This window comes from Serinus canaria, chromosome 2 (assembly GCF_022539315.1).
Source record: "Serinus canaria isolate serCan28SL12 chromosome 2, serCan2020, whole genome shotgun sequence".
Taxonomy (NCBI): domain Eukaryota; kingdom Metazoa; phylum Chordata; class Aves; order Passeriformes; family Fringillidae; genus Serinus; species Serinus canaria.
The window spans coordinates 139686289-139703623 of NC_066315.1; the positions used below are offsets into that span (position 1 = coordinate 139686289).

Sequence of the window (17335 nt, forward strand, 5' to 3'; positions counted from 1 at the left end):
CAGCATAAAGCAGTGATAATTCTGATGTGCTTTTTCCTTACTGCTAAAATTAAAGTTTTCCATGCTTTTGAATTAGACATACCTTCAAGTTTGGTGATCTTTAGACAGCCTTTTCTAGACTCATTCATGTGTTGTGGTGTAAAGGAAAACAAGCAGCATCTCTCCCTATCTCCCCCCTGCCCTTCCACTTCCCCAGCCACAGCTCACAGGGTTTTGAATGATGCTTTGTGCAACTGAGCTGTGTCCAGCTCCCATGGAAAATTCCTGCTCTGCCACCACCTTGGAGGAGCCCGTGGGAACAGCAGTGCAGAAAAGGAATTCAGTTTCTACCCAAATATTTACCTTTTGTTGTGGTGGAAGTAGGGTGTAAAATTTAGCTCTGTGCACAAGGTAAAGATGCAAGAGAGTGAAAAGATTTCAATATTCAGCTAGAGAAACCTTTTGGATTTGTTTTTATCATCCCTTAGCTTGCACTGTACAGCTACCTTTTGCTGATGGAAGGTGGCATTGCTACACTGGCAAGCGTTTTCCAGTGCCAGCCAGGCTAAAAACACTGTGTATTTTTTCTGTGTGATTCTCTGCAGTTTCCCCAGTCTGGGGCCAGCATAGGAAATGTGGCGTTTCCTCAGTCATGCACAGAGTTGCCATTAAGATCCCACTTCATTCTCTTGTCAGATGCTCTGTAGCTGTTTTAACAGGAGCTGCATTGATCAGAGGACTCTGGCTGGATTATTTCATTATTTAAACAAATTTCAGAAATTAAATGAAGACAGGTTAGGGCCTCACTCATAAGTGCTGTGACACACTTGTGGGGAGATGAGATAAAAGAAGGCATTCTGACTTGTGTGCTCCTGTCCTGGATGGCTTTGCAGAGCAAAGCAGATTGAAAGGTTTTTTTCCTGCACACAGGCTCTCTGTGGCTTGGTCTAAACCTCATTCACAATGACAGATTCTGCTTGGAGCCAAGCACTTTTGTTTTTCACCTGGTTGCCTTTTGCTGCTTTGTGCATTTGTTCATTTAAAAAGAAAATTATAAAAATGATACTTTTTTTTTCTTTCAACCCCCTGCAGTATGGGGAGACAAGAGATGTGGCGGGTGAGCTGGAGGGATGAGGAGTCTCTTCCCTCCCCAGGCCCAGTGAGTACACAGTGATCTCACAGGGCAGCTGCTGACTGCACCCCTGCACCTCACTCCTGTGGGCTCTCCACAGTGGCAGCAGCCCAGAAATGCAGGTTATTGGTCCACAGTCCTGTCCATAACAAGGTATAAGGAGAACAGGGCCAGCTTTAGGGGTGGAGGCTGCCCTGACCGTGGTGCAGCCCGCACTGAGTACCAGATGTGGTTTGGCCCTGGAAGGAATGCATGTCCTGTGGACAGGGCTCAGGTTTGGTGCAGCTCAGGTTGCCATCAGGATGTGCCAGTTGCTGAGCCTTGCATTGGAGGAGCTGAAGTGGCATCCTTTATCAGTTTTGTCAGGGGCAACACTGCATATTTAAAGCTGTCTGCTGGGCCTTTGATTTTCTGGCAAGTGGCTCATGTTTGAAAGCTGTGGGATGCTCTTGATGCTTTCTCTAATGTTCTGGGATCAGCTGTGGCAGTCCCTGCAAATGTACATGATGCACCTCCCAAAAAGTGGATGTGTTTTTGGATAGGGGGGTCCAGTCCTCTTTTGGAACTTTCTCTTGCTTTATCCCAAATGACATCCTTACTGAGGGTCCTGCAGGAACTACTGCTTGGAGATCCCAATAAACTCTCCTTGCTCAGGAAAGTGTTGAGCTTCTCCTCTTCCCCATCATTCAGGGTGTGGGTTTAAGAGACAGTCTGTAGCTAGTAATGAGTGCTCAAGACTACACATCATAGACTAAAAGTCATTTGTTTCTTTTATTGACCTCTAAAAAGAAGCATTTGACTTGTGCTTTATTTCTGTGTGGTGCATCATGATTCTCATGTGGCAGAAAAAACTACTCCAAGTGTAGGGTTAGAAAGCCAGCAATTAGACATGCAGAAAACCACTCTGTGGAAAGGAAGAAGGAAGAGAAGAAACAATCTGTGCAATTTTCTGGACAAACTAGCAGACAGAATTTTTCATCATTCCACACACTTAGATATGTTTTCAAGGGACCTTGGCCCTTGCTCTGTATCAGAGCATCCTTGTTTGAGGCCAGTCCTCCTGTCCTCTAAAGAGTTGGAAGCTTGGTGCAGCAGAGAGCTTGCTGAGCTTCCAGAGACTGGGGAATTAAAAACATTTAGTCTGACTTTTAAGAAACCTTTGATTCAAAGCTGTAACCTAGATGTTTCTCCTTCTCCACTCTTTCTCTTCCATCACATTCCTTTACGTTCCTAGCTTTTTCTTTCTGTGGAGGCAGGGGCAAGTTCAGTGAAATATAAATAAGCCTTCCTCTGTCTTTGATGTCCTTTGAATTTTCTTCCTTTTGCTGATGTTGCCACATAAATTTTGCACAAGGTCATACATTAAAACAGGAGCACACCATTAGGAGCAGCTGTGGCCTGGGAGGGAGAGCAAGACTCAGAGGAGCATCTCAGGAGCCATGGCTCCCTCTTCATTACCCTGGCCAGGACACTGCCTTGCACCTCCCTTCCCTCATCTAAGTCAGTATCACAAATGTTGTGGGATCTACAGGGAAGAGTGAGGTGACCTGATCACCTTCTTCACCCTGTTCACAGCACCAGCTGGGCTTGCAGAGCCCATTTTACCCCTGTATTTTGCCCTGTTTCAACCAGATTTGGTGTAAGGGAAGAAGCCTCAAAGCAAATTAATTTTTTGCAAGCACAGTTGAAAATGGGTGATCAGGAAGATGGGCATTGGGACAGTTGTGTGTTTGTCTCCAGCTTCAGATCCCACCCACAGTGGGATGCAGCAAGTCACAGATCACAGCCAAAATATCTGTGGAAGGACACTTGTGAGGTGAAGTAGAAGGGGAATTTTGAAGGAATATGTGGAAATAATAGAGAATGTTCAGTGTGATCTAGTTCAATGGTAAATAGCCACAAATGTACAGAAAAGCAGGCATCATTGCTTTCACTGTTCTTGTTTGTTTATCATTAAAAGGCAGAAGGATAAAAAAAAAAGGAAACAGAAAAGGAAAAGTTGGCTCAGAGGCAAATGCTTTGAGGAATGGTGGTGACAATGTTGGTGGTCCTAGGTTAGGGGGAAATAGCACTGGGTCACCCTGACCAAGGCAGAGCCATAAGCCTGTGGGCAGCTCTGGATGCTCTGGATGCTTCCCCGAGGGTGCAGGAGCGTGCCTGGGCTGTGCAGGGCTGGGAGGTGCAGCGGTGGCAGTGCTGTGAGCACAAAGCACCGTGCAGCTCTGCAGAGGCACCTGCACCATAGTAAATGTGCATGGGATCTTCTCCATGGTGTGCTTGGTGTTTCACAGCCTGAGTGTCACCAGAGCCTTACCCGTGAAGGCGCTGCCTGAGGAATCCGCACGCGGAGCGTTCCGTGGATGGGGAATCGCTTCCTGCTGGCTTTGGAGTGTAGAGCTGGGAGCTGCCATCCCTGCTCTTATCCCCAGCTGGGGCTGCTTCCTTTGGCAGTGTATGGTTTGAGTTTCCATGTGCACAGGAATGGAATGATCTGTGACAGGCAGACCAGCAGCAGCACTGTGCTCTGGAGACCTGCAGTGTTCCTCAGCTGCAAACACAAGCAAGAAGCTGGCGGCTGCTTTCACAGGTTCTCTCATGCCAAGGCTCCAGTGAGAGGAGCAGGTACAGGGACAGCACTCAGGTGGTTGTAAAAGTCTCTGCTGATGTTGGATGTGTCCAGATGTGACTGCAGTGATGTTTTGTTTTGTTAGATTTTCATGTCTCGGGTTCTGGATGCAGCTTGTAATTTACAATGTTCACAGCAAGCAGATGTGCATTTGGTTAGACATGAGATCATGGTTTGGCTTGGAAATGATCTTTAAAGATCATCCAGTCTGTCCCTCCTGCAAGGGGTAGGGGTATCTTCCATTGGATCTCTAGCTCAAATTCTCCATTTAGAACACTTCTGCAGAACTCAGTGCAGGCCTGACCCACTCTGCAAATCTCCACTTTCCACCTTCCTCTGGTTTGTGAACACCAGTGTGCCTCCCACTCAATTCCAAGAACTTCTTGATTGTTAAATCTGAGTTTTCTGTCAAGACTGTTGAAGTATTATGAAACCAGAGAACATTGGACCAGGAAGAATAACAAATTTGAATCAGTGATAAATTTTAAAAAGCATCTTGTCAAATAGGGAAGTGACCTTTTTTATCTTTTTTTTTTAATTAATTAAGCTCTTTTGACAATTAAATTGTTCTTTTTCCCTCCATCCAGTCCTAATGAGTGAGAGTAGATCCTAAAAAAGCTGGTGTAATTTTTCTTTGTGCTTGTTCTGACTGGTGTTTGCCTCCTATCCTTCAGAAAATGCATGTTACAGAACTCTTGCATTTGGGGACTTTCAAAAGTGCTTCAGCATTAAAAATAAAGCTTTACAATGTTTTGGTTTGGCTTTTTTGAATTCTGTAGGAAGTGGCATGCACAAGTTGGGACATTATCAGTGGGGTCACAGAGAGGGACCCTGTTTAAACAGAATCTGAGGGCTTCAATGGCCTTTGGTAGCTCTTTCTGTCAATGCTGAGTGAGAAGTGGTGTTTTAAGGAAACTTCTCGTCTGGAAAAGACTTGATAGGCCTCCACAAATCTGCTGTAGTTTCCTGCTGCAGTTTCTTTGAGCCCACCTTTTCTCAAACACAGACCTTTGCAAGTGTTGATTTACATTAACTCTTCTTTCTGCCATTACTTTTACAACCAAGGCAGATCCTATAGCTTTATTTAGAAATCACCCATCATTAGTAACCACAGTCATTTAGTAGTCATATTTACAAGGTAAGTGACAGTGGGAAGTAATTAAGTTTAATATAAATCACACTCAATTTCAAATCTGCAGGCTTCAAAATAGTAATTAATAGAATTGCAGCTTCTATAAAAAGATGCAGTATTTATAGTACTATCTTCTTCTTTTCCTAACTAAAAACATTGAGTCTAGTGGAAATTAAAATTCTCTGTCTGTTCATCTTATTTGTTCCAGTCATTTTCTTCCTGTGGTGCACTTCATTGCAATTTACCCATGACTTTTTGCTTTTTGGAGAGATTTTTGACTCTTAAAATGATGACGTGGAAGAAGAAGAGTTCAGCAATATCCAAAATATGCACGTGCCTTGCAAATGCACACATCTTGAGCTGTGGCTTTCTGCTAAATTTGTGTTTTATTGATCAGTGGCTAACAACAAGTGCTTTGTTTCACAGGTGTCATGCAGCTGACAGGTCTACTGGCGAAGCTGAAGGTCACAGCCAGGGCAGAAATTCTTTAAACAAAACAGAGTCAAATTATCAGGGAAGTTTGGAGCTGTTTGCAAGATCTGCTGGGTTGGTTGCTCACCCTGTTAAAAGAAGCCACCATCTGGGACAGCAGCACCCTGCCAGCAGCTGCCATGGCCAGCAAAAGGAAATCCACAACTCCCTGTATGGTGCGAACTTCTGAAGTCGTGGAGCAGGAAGGTGCCGAGGGCGCAGAGACTCCTAAAGACAAGGGTGCATCACAGCAGGACTCCAAAAAAAACTGGCCTTCAGAAAACTCAGTCAAAGACTGTGAGGTGGTGGAGGCGAAGCCCACGGGTGAAAATCAGTCTAAGAAACCCCAGGGTGGTTATGAGTGTAAGTACTGCCCTTACTCAACACAAAACCTAAATGAATTCACAGAGCACGTTGACACTCAGCATCCAAATGTCATTCTCAACCCCTTGTATGTCTGTGCTGAATGCAACTTCACAACCAAAAAATACGATTCTTTATCTGACCACAACACAAAATACCACCCGGGAGAGACTAACTTTAAACTGAAATTAATTAAACGCAATAATCAGACTGTTCTAGAGCAGTCTATTGAGGCTGCCACTAACGATGTCACTGTCACAAGCAGTGGGCTGGAAAATGCAGAGTGTGACGATTCACTCCATGGGGGAAGTGGCACAAACAAAGCACCCGCGATGAAACTGGGAAAGCCTAAAGGGGAAGCCAAGAAGGGATCCAAAAAGCCAGAAGAGGGAGTTACGGAAAACCACGTGGATGGTGCTCTCCCCCACATGATAACTGAAGCCACTGAAGCTATTGCCTGTATAAATGGAGACCTTCTCCATGATGTGTTAGCCCATGTGATGCCCTCTGTACAGCTGCCACCAAATATCAACCTTGTCCCCAAGGTCCCGGTCCCTCTGAACAGCACCAAATACAACTCTGCACTGGACACTAATGCGACCATGATCAACTCCTTTAATAAGTTTCCTTACCCAACACAAGCAGAGCTGTCGTGGTTGACAGCAGCATCAAAACATCCCGAAGAACAAATCCGAATCTGGTTTGCTACGCAGCGTTTGAAGCACGGTATAAGTTGGTCTCCTGAAGAAGTGGAGGAAGCGAGGAAGAAGATGTTCAATGGTACTATCCAGGCAGTTCCCCAGACCATCACCGTCCTGCCAGCTCCTTTGGCAACTGCAAAAATGCCACAGCCCATCATCCAGACAGCTTTGCCTTGTCAGATACTGGGCCAGACTGGCCTGGTTTTGACTCCTGTGTCAAATGGTTCAACTGTTTCCTGTTCACCAATTACCCTTGCTGTTGCCCCAAATCAGGGCCAAAAGAGGACAATACAGACCTTATCAAGTGCCCCAGAGGCCAAGCGTCCTCACATAGTTCAGGTGCCTGAGATTCCTGCCAAGGTGACTGCTGTTCCAGTGACTCCGGCCAGTGAGCGGAAAAAGACCAAGGAGCAGATAGCAGAGCTGAAGGCCAGTTTCATGGCAAGCCAGTTTCCTGATGATGCAGAAGTCTACCGGCTTATAGAGGCAACAGGTCTTTCCAGGAGTGAGATCAAAAAGTGGTTCAGTGACCACAGGTACAGAAGTCAGAGGGGCATTGTGCAAATTCCTGGTGATGCTTTAGGGAAAGATCAAATAGCGCCTTCGGCTGGTCGACACGGCCGGTCATTTCACCCATACACAGATTTCACTCCCCAGAGATTCAAAGAGAAAACTCAAGAGCAGCTTAGGGCTCTTGAGGAGAGTTTCCTAAAATGTTCTTTTCCTACCCAGGGAGAATTGGACAGGCTTCGAATGGAGACAAAGCTGAGTAGGAGGGAGATAGATTCATGGTTCTCTGAGCGCAGAAAGATAAGGGACAGCATGGAGCAAGCTGTCTTGGACTCGATGGGATCATACAGAAAAATTAAGGATCAAGGAACTCCCAATGGTGCAATAAGCCAGGCAGAACTTCTGACTAGCTCTCAGCTCCCTGGTGCTTTATCTGGGTCCTCTACCACATTGAAGAAAACACAAGAGCAAATTCATCTGTTGAAAAGCACATTTGCAAGGACCCAGTGGCCATCACCCCAGGAGTATGACCAGCTGGCATCTCAGACTGGGCTCACGAGAACTGAAATAGTTCGCTGGTTCAAGGAAAACCGGTCTTCACTAAGAACAGGGTCACTTAAATGGATTGACCAGTACCAGCAGCAGCATGCTGGTGATGGTCATAACAAGCAAAGCCAGAAAAAGAGCTCAAAACACATTGAGAGTCCAAAGAATGGTAATGAGGTGTCTCGGCAGCATTACCAGGAGCATAAAAAACTGAATGAAGAGAATGGGGGGAAACCAGTGGTGAGAGCAAAAAGAGACTGTGAACCACTGAAGGACTCTTTGTTGGGGAATCAAGCAGAGAGTGTGGACAGGCTGGAGTGCAACAATAGCCACGATGGCCACGGCAGTGAGGAGAACGAGGAGCCAGCAGAGGCCAGCTGGGTGGAGGTGACGGTGGGCGAGGACGACGCTGCCTCGGACTGTACGGACAGCTGGAGCCAAACGGCCCCCGAGGGCCACACAGAGCTGCCAGACTTGGACTCTGAAAGTATATCTGGAGACAATTCCCACGTATAGACAGGTAATGCTGAGGGTGCCCTTTTCTCTGAGCCTGCCTTTGGCAGGGTGTGCTTCCAGCATTCTGTAGCCCGGCTTCAGTGTAAATCCCTGGAGCCCATCCCTGCCGGATGCTTTGTGTCTGCTGGATGCCTGAACAAAAGGGATACCCATCCTGCTTGTAAATTAAAGCCAACTGCATGATAGAGGAGGGGTTAGTGCCATTTGCCTTGTTTTTTGTCTCCTTGGGAGTTAAGTCCTGGATAAGGGAAGTTTTTTGTTGGTTTTTTTTGGTTTTTTTTTTTTTTTTTTTTTTTTTTTTTTTTTTTTGCAATTAGTGATTAAACCTTTAAACTTTCTGTCTTTAAACAACCTGTATGTACTTTACATAAAACATGCTAGCTGAGCCACATGAAGAAACAGTAAGTAACACTAGCTGCTAATATCCCCCTTGCTGAGAGATCACTGAATAGAGGCTGTGCCTGTTTTTGCATCTCAGGTCCTTCCTTTGCAGCATCCTGCCATGTTGAAAACAAAAGGTCACTGGGGGAAGGGCCTAAGACACAGATGCCTCTTTATGCAAAAGCGAGCAAAAAAAAAGAAAAAAGTGGGACTGAAGTGGCTCATGCAAATGTGTTTTCTTCCTCTTGCAAGTGAGAACTCTCTTCAGTCTAGCTTTGTTCTGCTTGCTCCCACTAGAGGCTTAGGAAATGCCCCAGACTAGGCTGTGTGGGTGTTTAGCAGCTCTTCTTCACAGGATCTTGAATTTAAAAGCAAGCTGCAGGGCCTGGCTTTAAGGGAAGGGGCGGTTATATGATCTTTCCCAATGCAAAAGGACTTGTTATTTGGAGAGCTGAAACCTGTTTGGGATCACAACTGCGCAGGTGTAAATCTGGAACAAGCACTGTCAGTAATTCTTGCATGTTTAATTGAGTTCACTGGAACCTATAACATTTTGTGCTTAGTAAACCTGAATCTGGAGTTTCTTTAAACCACAGCTTTAGAGTTTATGCTACAGAAAACTCAGCATCCTGCATTAAAAACCATAGTGAGAGAAACCAGTTTGAGAAAATTGGTAATTTTCTGGCATCTAATAAGTAAAATATACTTTAGTATTTCTTTAAAAATTAAAAATAAAAAAAAAAAAAAGCCAGGACTGAGAGAAGTGCCTCCACACTTGTATTTAAGACTTCTGCTGTTGTAGCTACCAGTGCTTGGATTGAACTACCTGTTGCAGAGGTGCAGCTTTTGGCAGCAAGCCCTGCTGCCTAGCACACCACTTTCTCCATGTGCAGTACTTGTCCCAGAGTCTCCTGGACATTCTCTGAGTTGAAAAAAAAAAAACAGCCCTGAAGGTTGGTATTATTTTTAACTGTGAATTCTGTTGGCTAATCTTGAGAAATGTTATGACAGCACCTTTATAACGAAATCTTACAGATTCAGACTGCATTGCAAGGCACTGTCCTCCATTACTTTTGAAAAAGTTGGTAATTAGGGATGTGAGGAGCAGGTGTTACCTGTGTGTCAAAGGCAGGGATTAAAGGAAGAAGGATGTGGGAACATCAGCCAGAGGCACACTGGGGTGCCACTGTTGTGCAGCCACATAAGAGGGGAGAGCCAGGATCTGATCTGCCTTTTAAAGTCAAATGTGTGAGGAATAAATGCATTGTGGAATTCTTTTTCTCTAGGTTGTTATTCCAGAACATTTCCCCCTTCCAGCTACAAAAATTAATTCTGAGGAGAGGGAGCAGATCAGGGGCTCAGAGGGGCAATGGAGAAGAAGGCAGGAGCAGGGGGAGTTGCCAGAAACCCCTGTTTCTTACAGACCTCTTGTACTATGAAAGCAGGATCTGCCACAGCTCCTTCCAGCAGCCTGGGTTTGGTGCCTGCATTTTTGTGCTTGTGAGCAGTGTCAGGCATGGAGTGAACCTCCTGCCTGACACTGCCCTGTTACAGATGTGCCCTGGTACAGATGTTGACCATAAAGCTTCAGGGCTCTGGAGGTGCTCAAGTGTTACTAGAGAGGAATTTTTATAAGAACTTTAATCTCAGTTAAACTGTTACAGAGTGATCATTTTGATGAGGAGCTTTCTGGTGGTTGTGTGTTAAATCCACCTCTGAGAAAAGGTGCACTGGAGCAGGACTTCTGCTGCAAAGTGTGCAGTAATGGTCAGAGGGCCCTTCTGTCCTCTGCTCCTTGCCATTTTCTCAGTGTGCTGGTCTGGGGACTTAAAAAAGGGGTTTTTTATTTTCCTATATTCTGCCTGTAAGTCTCAGCTGAGGAATGCAAGTGCCTGCTCTGTGGTGCACACATGGAGGCATTGCCACAGGTGTTGTGACACAAAATTTGGAATCCTTATACCCCACACTGATGGGACTCAGGCAATTATCTCAGCTACTTTTTCTAAGCTTCCACTGGGCAGCCAATCTTAGAAATTTTCAGCTAAAATTTTGGTGTTAAATTAACAAGGTGTTATCCCAAGTGACATCCAGGGTGTGACTCAGAAGCAGAGACTTTTGTATGACCTGACAGGGAACTTGTTTCTGTCAGTTGTCATAAAAGATTGATTTTTTCCTAACATGCTCCTCAGGTGCCACATGTAAGAGGTGGACTGAAGAGCTGACAAGGGATTCCTCTTGTCTCACACAGCCACACTTGCTGGTGAGTCTCTCACTGCTGAGCCATGCACCAGGCAGAAGCATGCTCCTTTCATATTCCTGGTGTTGCTGTTTGCCAGCTTGATCTGCATAGTCTAAAATGAATGTTGATGATTGACCTCCATACCCTTCTTGACTGAATTTGGGTGTGGCTTTTGTAAAACCTCACTTCTTCCAGACCATCTCAGTCACTCTTCTCCAGTATGTAGCTTGAGGAGATTTTGGAACTATTAGAGAGCATTTGTGTCATAGCCTACACAGACCTTATGCCTTAAAAAAATGAGTTTTTCCAAAACTGATCCATATTTGGCAAATTCTGCTGCTGCAGCAGCTAGAGGGAATTTCACAAGGAAGTGGGCCTCTGTGAGAGCAGGATTCATGCCAGGCTCTGCAGTGCCATCCCAGCACTAAGAGTCTCTGTAACTAAGTCTGTATCTGAAGCTTTTGGCAAAATTGGATTTATTCCATGGAGCAGGTCAGCTTTCTTGAACAGAGGCTGGGAGACCTGTCCCCATAGGGTACCAGGCCTTCCAGATGCTGAAGGCTGCTGTAGGGTGCACTGAAGCCATCTCTGGAAGTGTTCCTGTCTGTCATGAAGCTTTGTGTCCCTCTTGTAGTGAGGCCCAGCTGTCTGTCAGGAGTGCTGTAGCTCCCTTTCCATCAGTAGAGAGGTTCCTGCCTTCCCACAGCCCAGGTCAGAACTGGGTCCCTTGTCCTCCTGTGCACAAACTGACAAACAGAAACTGGTTCTGAATTAAACACAGCCAACTACAGCTCAGATAGGAGAGCAGCACCAGAGCATGCCAGAGTGTTTGGCAGCTTCTGCTGGCTTTCTTTAGTATTGTCTCCCTGTGGGATTTTCCCAAGACCAGAGCTTTTGTTTTTTCTCAGAATGATCTGGTTTTTTCCCCATCACCACCTTTCCACAGTAAACTGTCTTTTTTTGGAGTTATTTCCTGACCTCCTTTTTTAAGCATGACCCCTGCAAGATGTGGGCACCAGAGCCTGTGGCTCATTCTGGGAACGAGGTAGCTGAACACCCCAGATCCTGGAGATTTGCCAAAGTCAAACCATGTGTGAAGGTTGCACAGTAGGGAAACAAAAAAGCCTGAAGGCAGTCATCCAATGCATCTGCTGAGTGCATGGTACTGAGCATCAGAGGCAGTCTGGGTCCTGCTGGCATCTCCAGCCCTTCTGCACTCTTGCAGGAGCTCAGATTACTCGCCTGCCAGTGACCCAGTGCATTCCTCAGTGTCCAAAACCACCAATAGTGAACATCACTGGGTTTCTCACTGTCTGCCCAGGTTCTCACTTTTCTTGAGGCTTAGGGTTTCATTTAGAAAGCTCGCAGTAGTGTCTGCTACTGGTGCTGGGCTCCAAGTCAGCATCCTGAAGTAACTCAGCAAGGAATTGACCAGTGCAGTATTCAGGTCACCCATTTTGAGGGAATGAGGCTGAAGTAGGGAGGACATGCTTTTTCCCCTGAAATGAGTGAGGTGCATTAGAGACTCAAGCTCTACCATAATGGAGGATTTCAGAGAAAGAAGCAAAACCCAGTGCAGCAATTGAAATTTTCCAGTGAGTCAGGATGAACAGGGGCCTGTGTGGGAAGGTCTCAAGGGTGGGGGGAGGACTTTTCCCCTTGATGTTGGTGCAAGCCTATGGCCTGTCCCTGGGCTTGGCTGCACTGCAGATACCAGATAGAGCCCGCTGCTTTTGTGGGAAATAACAGAGCAGACAGCAACATCCAGGAGAGGTGTGAAACAAGGAGTCAGCTCAGGTTTCAGTGAGCACTGCTGCAGGGTGGGTGAGAGGATGTTTGCACTTCTTGCACGTTCACACCTCAGTGTGGAAAAACTGAGCATAATCCCTGCCATAGAGCCCTTGCTTTTTGCTGGAGCTGGGGATATGTGTGAATTGGTGCCTGTTTGAAGGTCGGGTTTTGAGGGGTCATCTTTTAATCTCTGGTCCAATTGTGCAGCCTTTCTGATGGTGCAGGAGTGATGGCAGAACCAGGAAGCTGCTCGGCAGAGCACAGGCACATCCAACTTGTTCCATTGTCTTTTAGTTTGTATAATTTTCTAAAATAATGTAAAACAGGAACTAGTATGAGGGGATTTACTGGGGGAGAAAGACCTGAAGTCTTCTTGGTTTTAGCACTGTCTGTCCTGTGGTTGCAAAGTAGTTGCCCCAAACACGTGCAGACATCATTTTGAGTCAGTGTGAGAATCTGCCTGAGCCAAGGCTGGACCATGTATCCCTGTTAGAAGCTTATAGGGGATTATTAGCTGGGTGTTCCATGCAGCAAAAATGCAGCACCCTACCAGATGAGGCTGTGATAAGGGTAGGCCTCAGGGCACAGTTAACACAAAACAGTGTTACCACATGTGCAGGAATGTAAACCTGGTCTCTCATCATAGTTAGCAGCTCAAACAGTGCCTTAAAAAATAATATGCTGCTGTTGTAATTTTTGCAGGGGTACTCCTCAGCTGCACTGTCCTGATGTTGAAGGGGAAATGCTCTCTGAAAATAGAAGACAACTCTATTTTCCTGCCTGGGTGAGAGAGTGTGTTGTGACTCCAAGTCTCAAACTGCGCTTGTGGAGGCACAGTGAGAAGAAATAGTCTCATGGAGCATCACCATGGAATTGTTGATAGTGCCAAAGTCCTACTACTGCATTATAAAAGAGAAGAAAGAAAGAGGAAAGGGTCCTTGTACATAGTTTTCTCTTAGTTTCTCTCCCATCCACTTTCCTACGCTGCCTCTTCCTCTACTGGAACAGATTTGTACAACATAAAAATTTTGTTAATTTTTTTAATAGGTGCAAGTTATTCTTGCATATAATGCAGTTGAGAAATTTTGGGGTTGGTTGGGGGGAGGGAAGTGTCTTTTGTGGAGGAGGGAGATTTTTTTTTTCCTGAAGCGTTTTAAGAAAGATTTGCAATCTTTTGGAGTTGTCTTGGTGCAGATCAACACCTGAGCCCAGATCCCCACTCCAGTTTACATTTCAGACCAGTTAAACATGTTCTGGAGCAGTGGGGTTTGTTTTTTTGGTTTTTTCTCTTGTTGTTTTGACTTTTTTGTTTTGTTCTATGGCCACCTGCTACTGATTGAAATATTTAAATCTCTGCTTTTCCATGCTCCTACAAGGCAAGCCTTCTCCAGCTCCTGTACTTCACTTTTCACCAGCCAGCCCCAGCTGTGGGTCTCTGAAGATTTGGCTAGAATGCCTTTTTTTGGTTGTTGGTTTGGTTTCGGGGTTTTTTTTAGCACTTTTTGTTTAAACATGCATTACAACTCCCAGAGGGGTTGGAATGAGGAAATGAAGATGCTTCATAATCCAGATTTGTGTTTCTTTGGCTGGTGCAGTGATGGACACCATAACCAGCAGGCTGCCCTCCAGCTTTAGACGTTGTAGCGCACAACAGAACTTTCTTATTAACCCTCGCCACTAAATTTTTAGATCACTCTTAGGTTCCTGAGTGCACTTTTTTTCAAATACTGCTAATTTGGATTTGTGTGGGGATGTCTGTCTGTGCATGTGTGAGGAGGGAGCGGAGGGGAGCAGGAGCCTGGGTGCACAGCTGTCCAGTGCATTTCTCTGCCAAGCTGGGGTTGGAGAACTTGCCTACCTTTCAGTACGCGGCACAAACAGGATGCTAGGGAGTTTGAATAAATCCAACTTTTCTAACTTGCTGTTCATTTGTTGTAACTCAATAAAACAAAAGCTAAAAATTTTGGTAACTTTTTTCTCAATGCTGTTGTTTTACTCTAAAATAAATAAATAAAACCCAAGAAAAGCAAACCCCACCCAAGCTCAGCTCAAACTTTGTGCACAGGACTTTGATGTCTTTAGAGCTGCAATGAGGGTTTCACTGGTTTTGCACTATTTGGCAAATACCAACTGTATTAAAGTGAACTCTGTGAATACTAATGTTTATTCCCCCCTGTCAGTGAGCTGTTTCCTGCAGGAAGGATGCAGGCAGTGCCTGGGAATGAGCCTTTGGGGAACACCTTTTATTTTGATTGCAGATTCACAGACTGAACGAATGAATGAAACCACCCCTGTGATTCACCCATATGGAGTTATTTTTATTAATCATCAGCACAACATATAACTGTAGAGGGAGGTTTGCAGTGGGTGGCAACAAGTGAATTCCCTTGCAGTAAAGTTGTCTGGTTCCTTGCTGAAGAGGAGTGACTGGATGGGGCAGCACTTTGTTTGCTGCATTTGTGTGCAAAAGGTGGGAAAGTGACATCAGCTGGTCCCTGGACACAGGCTGCCTGACAGGAAGCAGGCACATGTCCCATCACACACAGCTCAGGTGTTCATCTGCAGGGTGGAGGCAGAGGCCTGCTCAGTCATGGATGCACAGATCAGGCGACCAAAAAGAAAATGCATCTGAAGATGCTTGTCCAGAACTCCAAAGCTGTAACTGAAACTAATTGCCACTTCTCTTTCCACTGCTTGTATCAAAGGGTGGTAATAGTTTAATTGCCCTTATAAAGTTTTTAACAGCCACTTGATGGCTTAGTATTGCAGTTTGCATCTCTCCTGTCTGACATGTGTACTACATCCGTGTGTTTGGAGCACTGACCTACTTAACTAGCAGTGCTCCTAGGGAGCTTAGGAAGAACAAGACCCACCTGGGTTTTTCTGTATTTGTACATCCCAGATACAGTGGATTAGGGCACAGGACTGGGGCTCGTTGAGCTCTCTGCAATTCAAATAAAACACTAGCAGTGGCCCTGCAGTCTGTCATCACACAGATAATACATCTGAGGCTGTCCCCCAGCAAGCAGGCTGGCACAGCCGTGGCCAGCGTGGCAGCCTGGTGGCACTGAGGGGCTTTGTGCAGGCAGGGCATGGTGTGGTACCCACCCTTCAGAGCCCAGCAAAGCTGAGCCCAGCACCCCTTTTGGCTGAGCCTGAAGCAGCCCAGGTGCCCCCAGAGGCTGCTTCTGTGTGTCTGTCAGAGCTGGGCAGTGGAAGCAGGCTTTGTGTTTAATTAACACAGCCACACTGACTGCACTGACTGCGTTTCTAGGAGAGTGCCAGCAGCAAGGGACAATGGGGACATTGTTTGTGCACGGCAGCCTTAGGGACAGGGCCCTGGGGTTTCCTTGCACACCATGAAAACGCTGCTGACACTGAGTTTCCTCCCCCAGCCCTGCAGCCCAGAGCTGCTGCAGGAACACGGCCAGCAGGGCCTGTCCTGGCAGAGCCCTGCAACAAGGGGACAGCTTGAGACAGCCTTTCCTGGGCAGGGTCCCCCAGCAGCAGCAGCAGTCCCTGGTGCTCAGGAGTTGATTGAGGCCTTCCAAAATGCATTTTAACGTAAGTGTTGAAGTTTCTAATCAGAAGGAATCTAGTTAAACACAAAATTAAAATAAATCAGATTTTTTTAACCTGTACAAGATTAAAATGTGGCTTGTAGAAAAATCTGTTACTGGGAAGTCAGTAACACCTTGAATTAGGTGAACTCTGCTTTTTAAATTTTGTCTGATTTTTGCTGACAAGGATTTTCATTATTCTTCTGCTTGATCCATAAGATGCTGGGAAGCTCTATACTGGTGTTAGAAATCTGGGGGCTCCAAGTACATCATAACACACAATTTAGACATGTCAGAAGCCTTATTAAATGTGAATAGTGAGAGACCACTCAGACAACCCAGAAGAGCATCACAGAATGGTTTGGATCACAAGGAACATTTAAAGATCATCTCATCCATCACCACTGCACTGGGCAGGGACATCTTTCAATAGATCAGGTGGCTCAAAGCCCCATTTAACCAAGCCTTGGGAACTTCGGGGCAACAGCTTGAGCAACTATGAACTCCCTGCAGTCTAAATGTCTCAGATGAGTTTTCTCAAATACTGTTTTTTTTAAAGAAGAAATAAAAATTAGCTCTTTTCAATGACAATTGTGCAGTAGCATAATTTCTTACCTCAAACCTCCAATTCTGACCTTTGGGAATTTCATTTAAAGTGTCACTCTGAAATTCAGCCAATGACTGGGGCAAGAAACCTGCACCTGCAGGGTGAAACTCAGCAGTTGCAGGGATCCCTAGGAAGAAGGAGTGTCCCAGCACCATGTGGACCAGCACAAACTGAAAGGAAAGTTCTGGGTTATGCAAGAAATCCAAGTGATTATGAGCATAATGATAATTATATCATGATAACCTAGAGAAATACACACACAAGTAAAATGGCAACCAAGATAAGTAATATTTATGCATTATATTTGCCATCAGCAGAAATTTAACCACTTAAACATTCCTCATCTTGTAGCCCTCATTTCTTAGGTAGCAAAAAGATGCATCCTGAAATCTTACCAGTTTACAGAAGGAGGAAAAGAATAAATTTCAGAAGCACGTAAGACAACATTGTAAGAAGTCCATTTGGCACCTTGTTAGCAAGTAGAGAGCACACCAGCGATGGAAAGGAACTTTTTTACTGTCTGCTGGGTAAAAAGAGAAACCTGAGCTGGAAATCCGCTAGACTAATGGAAAGCAGCTATGAATGGGGCCTGTGGCTCTTGAGCATCACTCCAAAAATATTCATAATACAGCAGAAAAGTGAATGCATTCAGTGAAAGCAAGAGAATGTGAGATATACAGTGAAGGAATGGAAAAGCAGCATAAAAACACCAGGCAGGGTTTCTGGGGTGTTCTGCAGTTGAATTATGCCAATCAGATTATTGCAAGCTCTGGTTAGGACA

General features: G+C 45.4%; 1 protein-coding gene across 1 annotated transcript in view; it reads left to right on the forward strand.

The window, feature by feature from the left end:
• Positions 1-14355, forward strand: part of ZHX2 (zinc fingers and homeoboxes 2) — a 42559-nt gene extending 28204 nt beyond the window's left edge. The window contains exons 2-3 of the mRNA XM_030234523.2: positions 5296-7980; positions 13090-14355. Of these exons, the coding sequence (XP_030090383.1) occupies positions 5481-7976 (2496 nt within the window). The 5' untranslated portion in view covers positions 5296-5480 and the 3' untranslated portion in view covers positions 7977-7980; positions 13090-14355. The remainder of the gene's footprint in view (positions 1-5295; positions 7981-13089) is intronic.
• Positions 14356-17335: the final 2980 nt, after the last annotated feature.